This window comes from Ciona intestinalis, unplaced genomic scaffold, assembly GCF_000224145.3.
Source record: "Ciona intestinalis unplaced genomic scaffold, KH HT000064.2, whole genome shotgun sequence".
Classification (NCBI taxonomy): domain Eukaryota; kingdom Metazoa; phylum Chordata; class Ascidiacea; order Phlebobranchia; family Cionidae; genus Ciona; species Ciona intestinalis.
Window position 1 is genome coordinate 1 of NW_004190386.2, and position 11795 is coordinate 11795.

Sequence of the window (11795 nt, forward strand, 5' to 3'; positions counted from 1 at the left end):
ATTAAAATGTGCAAAAAATAGATCTTTTTTGGGGAATGCAAAGTTTTTTACGGCATAATGCGTTATGGGACCTGAGATTTAGGTCAGAGCTGGCCCATTACCCCAACACTATATATGCACAATCTATTCTATATGGGTGAGGTCCTACAGTGAGACACGCCATGGGACCTGAGATTTATGCCAGAGTTGGCCCATTACCCCAACAGTTTACATGCATTCTATTCTATATGAATTAAGTCCTACAGTGAGGCATATACAATGTTGGGGTAATGGGCCAACTCTGACCTAAATCTTATATTTTTTAAATATATTTTTTAAGTACCTTGATAAGTAGCAGTAAAGCCAGCTCTTTGGACGGAAGAATCAGAATGGAATAAAACAGTTAACCTGCCATTCGTGGAGGTGTAAGTCTGGTTTGACTGTTCGCCACGTAAGTCCCCTATCTGGTTACCATTGTCGAGCACCTGAGATAAAAAAAAAACGAAAAAAAAATGAAAATACTAAAATTCAAAAGGTCATAAAAATTATTTTTTTAAATTGTAATATTACCAAAAAAATCAGGAAATTAAAAATATATTTTACTATAAAACTATGTATGGTACCGTGGGGTAAGATGAAACAACTTTTTTTACCTTTAAAATAGTCACAACACATTTCGATAAAAAGAATAAAAATTCTACAAAACTTAAAATTAAAATTTTTAGTTTAACTTTAAAAAAACAAAAAAACATATTTTAACTATTTATATCTATATACGTACACACAAAATACATAAAAGCAAGTAAAAATTCACCTTTAAATAGTCGCAACACATTTCAGTTGATAATGTTTGGACGATAAGTCGAATCTGTTTTCCTTGTGGTGCATTGAAGTCCCATTCACAGTCAACCTCGTTTTCATAACTATGGGGATATCCAGGCGACGTTATTGTCCCCAAAGTAGTTGTAGCGTTAAGCGTGTAAAAGCAACCCGTCGCTAAAAAAAAATTTTTTAAATTTGTAAACTTAAAAAAAAAACAACAAATTTTAAATTTGTTAATTTTTTTTTTATTATGTATATAGTAGAGTGGGGAAAGACGAGACACTTTTGGCACATAATATCCTAATATCCTGATCGTGTTTTAAACAATTAACAACGGTCTATGGGAGTCGTGAAAATACAGTTTTATAATTCTTTGAACGTTCTTTGTTTACTACCAAATGGGACAAAAAAATAGACTGAAAAAGTTTCCCATCTTTCCCAACCCTACTATATATAAGAAAATTAAAATTTCATGTATTTTTATTGGAAAAACTAAAATTTAAAAAGAAAAAAAGGATAAACTGACCTGATGCAACAGTAGGAGAGACACTTGACTCTAAAAAAACAACAAAATAATTATTTTTTTTGTTTTTTTTTAAATAATACTTCTAAAAAATGATCATAACTTCGCTTTTTAAAGTGTATTTTTAGTTAGAAGTTAGAATATTTACAAAATAAAAATAATTTTTTAAAAATAATGCTTTTGTGTATTTTATGTTTCTGTTAAAAAAAAATAGTTTTGTAATTTTTGGTTTTTGTTAAAAAAAAATCATCTTTTTTTTTAGGTTTGTATATTTTAATTTTTTACCAATAAATGATGCAGTAAATCCAGGGCCTGTACGACTACTGTCTGATTGAAACACTAGAGTTAAAGTTCTGTTTGTTGAAAAGAACTCCATAGTGTCTTGTAATGCGCCTTTAATTTCGCGCAGTTCTGTATTTCCATCAAAAACCTAAAAGTTTGAATAAATGGAATTTTTTATACATAAGCGGTGGGGTAATGATGGTCGTTATAACACGGGTGTTCTGTTTCATACACCAAGTGCCCGCTTACAAGTAACCACATATGTAACTTTGTGGGTGATTATATTTTGAATTTTTTTTTAAATGAATAAATGTAACTTTTTATAAATAAGTGATAGGGCGATGAAAGCCGTTATAACACGGGTGTTCTGTTTCATACACCTCGTGCCAGCTTACGAATTACCACATATATAACTTTGTAGGTATTTTTTTAGCTTACAATTTGAAAAACCCATTAGTAACCACTGGGTTGGAGCAATTGCCGTTAAGTGTTTTGCCCAAGGACACATACGCCCAAATGGTAGCAGCGACGAGCCTTAAACCCATAACCTCTAGGTTACAGTCCAGTGCGCTAACTACTATACCACGGCGCTAGACCTATTTACCCTCACATGGCGGGGCAACGACCGTCATTAAAACAGAGAAAGCCAAACCAAAATCCCCCAAAATTTAAAAAACTTACTTTTAACTTGTCGCAGCAAGACTCGGTGTCAAAACTTGTTATAGTAAAACGAACGAATTTTCCGGGGCTTGCAGTTAGCATCCACCGACAAATTAAACTGTTGGCATAATTTTCAGGGTAGCCCGGCGAATTTAGCACTTGACTTGTAGTAGTAGCTTGTGCATCAAAGCCACAAAGAGCTAAAAGGATAATTTTGTTAGTTTTTAAATGAATGTAACTTGTTTATCCTTGCGTGGCTGGGGTAATGGCAGTCGTTATAACTGTAAAACTGGTGTTCTCTTTCATACACCTAGTTTCTGTTTACAAGTTACCACGTATGTAACTTTGTGAATGAACGAATGTAACTTGTTTATCCTCGCGTGGCGGGGTAATGACAGTCGCTATAACTGTAAAACGGGTGTTCTGTTTCATACACCTCGTGCTGCTTACAAGTTACCACATATGTAACTTTGGGAATAAATGAATGTAACTTGTTTATCCTTGCGGCGGGGCAATGATAGTCGTTATAACACAGGTGTTCTGTTTCATACACCACGTGCCCGCTTACGAGTTACCACATATGTAGCTTATTAAGTATTTTTTATACTTTATTTTATATTTTATATTATATGGCTGACAAATAAGAAAACAAAACTGACCTGTTCTACTAGTTACATTAGTAACTGTCTCAGTTTCTGAAAAAAAAAAAACGGTTTTTAAAATAAATTTGTAAATCTATTCAACTTGGGTAAGGTCCTATAACAAGGTATAAATGAAGGAATAAATGTAACTTACTTTATCCTCGCATGGCCGGAAAATGACAGTCGTTATAACACAAGTGTTCTGTTTCATACACCTCGAGCCAGCTTACGAGTTACCATGTATGTTACTTTGTGGGGGATTACTTTTTGCGGGACTTTTTTTCATTATTTTTTATGTATGGCTGATAATTTAGAAAACCCATTAGTGACCACTGGGTTGAAGCAATTGCCATTAAGCCCAAGGACAAATACGCCCAGTGGCACAGCCAGAAAAAAATAAGAGGGTTTCAATCAAAAAATTTTAAATTTTTTTTTATTTTATTTTTAAGTAATTTTTTTGGTTTAAAAAGGCCGGGTCGCGACCACCTAAACCCCTCCTGGCTGTGCCACTGCATTCATCTATCAGTACCGAGCATTGAACCCGACCTTTTTGTTACAATGTAAGCGTCTAACTATTAAAACCTTTTTTTTATTAAAAGTGTTAAAAAAAAAATAAAATCAGAAAAAATTAAACTTTTTTTTAATACAGTAGGGTGGGGGAAGGTGGGACACCTTTTTTTCTACTTTTTTGTTCCATTTGGTAGTAAACAAAAAACATTAAAAGAATTATAAAACCGTAACCTTACGACTCCAATAGGCCATTGTTAATTGTTTAAAACACGATCAGGATATTTGGATATTATGTGCTAAAGTTGTCCCATCTCCCCCACCCTACTATATATACAATATATATATATTTATATTTATTATAAGTATTATACTTACCAACAAAACTGGCAGAAAACCCGTTTAAAGCGACAGAACCATCGCTAGTAAAGATTAAATTTAATGTCCCGTTTGTTGAAGTGAAGCTTAGATTGTCATGCGTGCCTTTTAGAAGTGCTAACTGATTAGTGCCATCGAGGACCTAAAAAAAAGATTTTTTTGAGGTGATTTTTGGGGGGTTTGACAGTGAGCATGAGGTGTATGAATACACCATGTGTTTCTGGATGAAACAGAACGGCCGTGTTATAACGACTATCATTGCACCGCCATACAAGAATAAATAAGTTGCATCTATTCAATAACCAACAAAGTTACATACATGGTAACTCGTAAGCGTGCACGAGGTGTGTGAAACAGAACACCTGTGTTATAAAGACTATCATTACCCCGCCACACAAGTATAAAATCGCCCACAAAGTTAAATTCTCATAATTTTACCTCTAAAGAGTCACAGCATGTCTCGGTTTGAAAAGTTGCAATGTCTAATCTAACTTGCATGCCTGGCAGAGCTCTTAGAACCCAACGGCAGTTAAGGGAAGGCCCATATCGCCCCGGGTAACCAGGAGAGACAAAAGTTTGGGAATAACGGGACGCCAGCCTTTCGAATCCACATGTAGCTAAAATAATGTTATTTTTTTAAACTTTTTTTTGAAAGAGTTTTTGTCAAATAAATTGTCGCTAAAATTCCAAAAAAAAATTAAAATTCTTTTAATAGCTTAACCGAATTTAGTTAAAGAATTTGATAATTTCGCCATTTATATATTTTACTTAATTTTAAACAAAAAAAAATAACAAAATTATAAAATTTAGACAAAAAACTGCTGAATTTTTTAAATATTATGGGATTTTTTAAAAATTTTTAAAGATTTTTGTGAAATGTTTTTGTCAAATTAAGTGTAAAAGTAAAACAGTAACAAATAAAAACTACTACAAATAAATAAAAAATTAAACTTTTCAAAAAAATTAAACTAATTTATTTGCTTACCAAATCCAGTATCATTAGTTTCTGAAACATAAAAAAAAAATTTTTACTTAAAAACCTTTAAAAAAAAGAGTTTACTAAAGCCAAAAAAAAACAAAATCAGTTTAAGAATTGTTTTATTTTTCCTTTTTTAAGAACATTTTTGTTAAAAATAAGCAACATTTTTGCTAATTTTAGAACATTTTTGCAAAAAAAGGAATTTTTTTAACTAAAATCATTTTTGCATGAAAGGGAATTTTTTTAACTAAAATCATTTTTTTAAAAATTTTTTTAACTTAGATAAGTTTCAATATTTTTTATAATTGTTTTAGGATTTTTTTTTATTATAAAAATATTATAAAAATAAAGCAAATTACCCATAAATTGTCCAATAAACCCTTGTCCATTCACAGAGGTATCACTGTGGAAAATAAGCTGTAAACTCCCGTTTTGAGAAGTTATTATTTTTCTCTGATGGTTGCCTTTTAACTCTTCAATTATAACGCCCCCTTCTGACACCTAGCGGAAAAATATTGGGTCATTTTTGACCACACAGTGGAGTGCTTGAGTGATAATCCTTTCAACATTGGTGTTCTGTTTCATACACCTCGTGCCAGATTTCGAGTTACCACGTATGTAACTTTGTGGGTGATTGTTTATATGTGTGGCTGATAATTTAGACAACCCATTAGTGACCACTTGGTTGAAGCAATTACTGTTAAGTTTCTTGCCCAAAGACACATATGCTCAAATAGTAGCAGCGACAGGCCTTGAACTCATTACCTCTGGGTTAGAGGTGGTGCGCTAACCACTTTGTCATAGCAGTGCAGCCAATGGCCTCTTATAGGTTGTCTCAATAGTCAGCCAAACAAAAAATTTATCACCCACAAAGTTACATATGTGGTAACTCAAAAGCAGGCACGGGCTTTATGAAACAGAACACCAGTGTTATAACTACTCTCATAACCCTACCACTCAAGAAAAAACAAGTTACATTCTTTGATTAAAACATACGCGGTAACTTGTAAGCAGGCACGAGATGTATGAAACAGAACACCAGTGTTATAATGACTGTCGTTTTTCGGCCACACGAGGATAAATAAGTTACATTCGTTTAAAATACCAATCAACTTACCCGTAAATAGTCACAGCACGTTTCAGTCGATATTTCTTCGATGATCAGCCTGACTTGGTTCCCGTTCGTGGCGTTTAATTGCCACACGCAGTTCTGACCGTTAGGATAGGGGTTGGGGTAGTTAGGCGACGATATGTTCTGTGCCGTGGCACTTGCCATGGCATTGAAGCCACAAGATATGGCAGGTACTAGAAAAAAAAAAGAAAATAAAATGTAAAAAAAAAAAAAAATGTAAAATAAAGCAAAAATAAAATGTAAAAAAAATATTTTATGAAAGAAAAAGGGGTAACAAAATTTATAGATACTAAATGTAAAAAAGTTACATACATGGTTATTTAAATAACGTTTTTTGCTATTTATAATTTACAGTTTAATACATTTACAATATTGCAATCAGTTTTAAAGTGAACATTTTCACTAAAACTTTCATTTAGTTCAAAAACACATATATATTTACTTTAATAATCACAAAAACACAAATTTTTTACTACAAAAAAAAAACGAAACATTTTTTTAATTACTACAAAAAAAATTGTTACAATACTACAATTTTTATTTTTTTACCTGTTGTGAACATTGAAGAAATTGTTGTTGTTAATGTTAAAGATGTTGGTAATGTGTCAGTTAGCATGAGGTGTATGAATAAAATGTGTGTCTGGTAAATATAAGAAGACACTCATGTTATAACTCAACGGTGAGCATGAGGTGTATGAATACACCATGTGTGTCTGGTGTATAAGAAGACACTCATGTTATAACTCAACGGTGAGCATGAGGTGTATGAATACACCATGTGTGTCTGGTGTATAAGAAGACACTCATGTTATAACTCAACGGTGAGCATGAGGTGTATGAATACACCATGTGTGTCTGGTGTATAAGAAGACACCCATGTTATAACTCGACAGCAAGCATGAGGTGTATGAAAACACCATGTGTGTCTGGTGTATAAGAAGACACCCATGTTATAACTCAACAGTGAGCATGAGGTGTATGAATACACCATGTGTGTCTGGTGTATAAGAAGACACCTATGTTATAACTCAACAGTGAGCATGAGGTGTATGAATACATCATATGTGTCTGGTGTATAAGAAGACACCCATGTTATAACTCAACAGCAAGCATGAGGTGTATATAAAAATGCATATAACTCAACAGCGAGCATGAGGTAAATTAACCCACCAGCAAACGAGGCCTCGAACCCCTGTCGTTGTACAGATCCATCGGTATGAAACCTCAAGTTAATAGTCGTTCCAATAAATGTCTCATTAGTAGCAATGCCTTTTAATTGTTGTGGTGCACCATTGTCAATAGTAACCTATTAAAAAAAATGTATATATATAGTGGGGTAAGATGGGACGCCTTTAGCACATAATATCCCAAATATCCTGATCGTGTTTTAAAGAATTAACAGCGGTCTATGGGAGTCGTTAGGATACGGTTTTATAATTCTTTGAGTGTTCTTTGTTTACTACCAAATGGGATGAGAAAAATTGAATTTATTAATTTTTGTTTAATTTGGAGTGAAATTTAGTTTTTTTTACCTTTTTACATGTAAGTTAAAGTGATTTAGTTTTTTCTTGTTTCAAAAGTCGAATTCAAACAAAAATTAACATTTTTTCCAAAAATTGTCTAAAAAAATTTACCCTTAAATAAACCAAAAAAAAAAGAAAAAATAATGCATTCCACATAAAAATACTAAAAAAAAGATAACACTTTACTTAAAAAATACCTCCAAATAGTCACAGCAACTTTCTGTTATAATTTGTCTAACATAAAACTGAACATATTTTCCTAATGGTGCAGATATAGTCCATCGGCAGTCTAAACTATTTTCATAATTTGCGGGCCAGTTCGGCGAGTTTAGAGGTTGCTGTTCTTCGTTTGCGATTGCTTCGAAACCACAAGGAGGAGCTAAGGAGTTAAAAACGAAAAAAATTTTAAAAGTAAAAAAAAAATTTTTTTGATGAAAATTACTAAAATTTGCAAAAATTTATGAACAAGTTATCATAACACAAGTTGAAAAATTAGAAAATAAAATTTTTGATGAAACTTAGTAATTACTACAAATTGCAAAATAATAATAGTGTTCGGTTTCATACACCTTGTGCCCACTTACGAGTTACCATGTATGTAACTTTGTGGGTGATCATTTTTTGAGAAATTTTTTATTTTATATGTATGACTGACAATTTAGACAACCCATCAGTGACCACTGGGTTGGAGCAATTGACGTTAGGTGTCTTGCCCAAGGACATATACGGCCAAAATTCACAATAAATTTATAGATTACCTGCTGTTGTAGGCGCATGTGTTGTTGGTATATTATCTGTTTCTGAAACAAAATATACTTTTTAATTAAATAGTTATATAAAATTAAGTATTTTAAATTATATGAAATAACTGACTTGTTTAGACATTACATGAAATAACTGACTTGTTTAGACATTACATGAAATAACTGACTTGTTTAGGCATTACATGAAATAACTGACTTGTTTAGACATTACATGAAATAACTGACTTTTTGGGCATTAAATGAAATAACTAATTTTTAAATCTTAAAACTAACCAATAAATGTGCCAGAAAACCCATCTCTTTGAACAGATCCATCAGAACGAAATTTTAACTTTAGAATTCTGGCAGTGAATGTTCTTGGTGAGAGTGATCCTTTGAGATTATCCAGTTCAATATTTTGGCCATCTTTTATCTAGAATTTAGTTGTATATGCGTTATATATATGAATGAATGAATGTAATTTGTTTATACTTAAGTGGCGGGGTAATGATAGTGGTTTTAACATGGGTGTTCTGTTTCGTACACCTCATGCTTGCTTTTAAGTTATGAATGTAACTTATTTATTCTCTCCTGGCTAGAAAATGATAGTTTTTATAACCTGGGTGTTCTGTTTCATACACCTCATGTTCACTGTCAAGTTATAACATGGGTGTCTATTTACACCAGACACACATAATGTATTCATACACCTCATGCTCATTTTTTTCATTCACAAAAAGCATATTTTTTAATATCGTACAGTAGGGTACTTTTGAACATTTTTTATTTTCTTTTTCATCATGTTTTATCGTCCCGTTTGATAGTAAAGAAAAAATATTTAAAGAAATTCTAAAACCGTATCCTCACAATTCCCATAGACTGTTGTTAATTTTTAAAAACAAGATTAGGAAATAGGGATATTTTGTGCTAACGGTATCCATCTTACCCAACAGTACCATAAAACAACAGTAGCACCATGGGTGTTGGGGTATTGGGCCAAATCTGGCCTAAATCTCAAAATAGGGAAAGGCCAAATTGGCCTAAAACGACTTGGCCTAAAACTTATAGTCTGCCTCACTGCAGGACCTCACCCATATAGAATAAAAACCATAAAACAATATTTTTACTAACTTGTAAGTAGTCACAGCAGCTTTCGGTTTCAAAACTTGTGATAGTTAATTGAACGTAACTATTCGGCGAGCTGGCTCTTACAGTCCACTCACAAGTTGTACTAGATGGATATCCGCCTGGCCAGTTGGGCGAATTAAGAGCTTGGCTGACGTTACTTGCAGTTGCTTCGAATCCACAAGGAGACGCTAGAGAGACATTACGAAAAATTTAAAAATAATTTTTTTTTTTTTTAAATTTGATTAAAGTGAAATATTTTAAATTGTTCTTTGCATAATTTGAAATTTAAAAGCGTTAAAAATTGAAATGTACTATAAATGTAAAAAAGGTAGTACATATATAGTAAAATATACTTAAAAAATAGAGAAAATATAATAAAAAGTACAGAATAGTACTAAGAAATAAAATAAAAATGCTAAAAAGTACAGAAAACTGCTTAAAAATAAATAAAAAAAAAGTAAAAGTTACAGCAAATATATTAAAAACTATTAGAAACTACTAAAACACCTTAAACAAAAAATAATAAAAAACAAGGAAAATACAAATACAAAAAAAAATAGAATGGGACAAAATGCAGCCAAAAAAATTCATTTCATTCAAAAATATAAATTGAAAAAATATTAGTTTAAAAAAAAGTTTTAAAATTAAAAAATAATATTTTTTAACTTACGTGGAGGCATAGTTGTGGGGGGTGGTAACTCGCTTTCGTCTGTAAAGTATTTATACCTTATGCTCGCTATTATAACATGGGTGTCTTCTTATACACCAGACACACGTGGTGTATTCATACACCTCATGCTCACTGTTGAGTTATAACATAGGTGTCTTCTTATACACCAGGCACACATGGTGTATTCATACACCTCATGCTCACTGTCAAGTTATAACATTGGTATCTTCCTATACACCAGACACACATGGTGTATTCATACACCTCATGCTCACTGTCAAGTTATAACATGGATGTCTTCTAATACACCAGGCACACATGGTGTATTCATACACCTTATGCTCACTGTCAAGTTATAACATGGATGTCTTCTAATACACCAGGCACACATGGTGTATTTATACACTTCATGCTCACTGTCAAGTTATAACATGGGTGTCTTCTAATACACCAGACACACATGGTGTATTCATACACCTCATGCTCACTGTCGAGTTATAACATGGATGTCTTCTAATACACCAGGCACACATGGTGTATTTATACACCTCATGCTCACTGTCAAGTTATAACATGGGTGTCTTCTTATTCACCAGGCACACAAGGTGTATTCATTCACCTCATGCTCACTGTCGAGTTATAACATGGGTGTCTTCCTATTCACCAGACACACAAGGTGTATTCATACACCTCATGCTCACTGTTGAGATATAACATGGGTGTTTTCTTATACACCAGACACACATGGTGTATTTATACACCTCATGCTCACCGTCGAGTTATAACATGAGTGTCTTCTTATACACCAGACACATAAAACCTAAACCATTCAAAAACCTACCTATAGCAGAGTAACCAATTCTGAACCCGGCAAAACTATATAGAGAAGTATCAGAGGAAAAAAACAGCGTAATAAATTCTTGTCGTGAGTATATAGTAGTGTCTGGGGCCACTACACCACTAAGGGTGGCAATAATTTGAGGGTGTTGGATTTTTTCCGCAGAGTCGTATATCTAAAAGAAGTTTTAATGAATGAATGGAACTTGTTTATAATTGTGTGGTAGGGTAATGACAGTTGTTTTAACACGGTGTTCTGTTTCATACACCTCGTGCCCGCTTACAATTACCATGTAGGTTACTTTGTGGGTGATCGCTTTTTCTGTATGACTGACAGTTTTGACAACCCATTAGTGACCACTGGGTTGGAGAAATTCCCGTTAAGTGTCTTGCCCAAGGACACATACGCCCACAATGGTAGCAGCGAAGAGCCTTAAGTATGGGGTTGCAGAAATACGGTTTTATAATTCTTTGAATGTTCTTTGTTTACTACCAAATGGGACGATAAAATACATAGAAAAGGCGTCCCATCTTACCCCACCTTTCCATATGTATATATAATATAAAAAATAATATAAAGTACTCACATATAGTCTATCACAGCAAGATTCTGTGCTAAATTCAGTTATATTCAGTTTAATTCTTTGGCCTTCTGGGGCATGAATGGTCCAAAAACACCTCAAGCTGTTGGCATAGTTGTTTGGGTAGCCATAAGAGGTTAAAAACTGTACAGTACTTAATGCTTGTAGGTCAGATTCGGCACCACAGTATTCTGTTGACCCTAAAATTTTGGGTAAAATTAAATGAATGGCTGAATAAAAAAGATGATTTTACGGCGCCATGGTGTAGTGGTTAGCGCGCCTGCCTGTAACCAATAGGTAATGGGTTCAAAGCTTGAGGCCGCTACCATTGTGGGCGTATGTGTCCTTGGGCAAGACATTTAACGAGAATTTCTCCAACCCAGTGGTCACTAATGGGTTGTCAAAATTGT

General features: G+C 33.2%; 1 protein-coding gene across 1 annotated transcript in view; it reads right to left on the minus strand.

Moving 5' to 3' along the window:
- Nucleotides 1-314: 314 nt before the first annotated feature.
- The window catches only part of LOC100184756 (cubilin-like), a 31132-nt gene continuing 19651 nt past the window's right edge, over nt 315-11795 (minus strand). Inside the window, exons 31-50 of the mRNA XM_026838178.1 lie at nt 11392-11585; nt 10809-10980; nt 9968-10006; nt 9301-9485; nt 8464-8602; nt 8185-8226; nt 7624-7805; nt 7074-7209; nt 6453-6515; nt 5889-6076; nt 5131-5272; nt 4778-4798; nt 4231-4409; nt 3793-3934; nt 2926-2961; nt 2288-2466; nt 1610-1754; nt 1328-1357; nt 794-975; nt 315-464 (exon numbers count right to left, since the gene is read on the minus strand). Coding sequence (XP_026693979.1) covers nt 315-464; nt 794-975; nt 1328-1357; nt 1610-1754; nt 2288-2466; nt 2926-2961; nt 3793-3934; nt 4231-4409; nt 4778-4798; nt 5131-5272; nt 5889-6076; nt 6453-6515; nt 7074-7209; nt 7624-7805; nt 8185-8226; nt 8464-8602; nt 9301-9485; nt 9968-10006; nt 10809-10980; nt 11392-11585 — 2546 coding nt within the window. The remainder of the gene's footprint in view (nt 465-793; nt 976-1327; nt 1358-1609; nt 1755-2287; nt 2467-2925; nt 2962-3792; nt 3935-4230; nt 4410-4777; nt 4799-5130; nt 5273-5888; nt 6077-6452; nt 6516-7073; nt 7210-7623; nt 7806-8184; nt 8227-8463; nt 8603-9300; nt 9486-9967; nt 10007-10808; nt 10981-11391; nt 11586-11795) is intronic.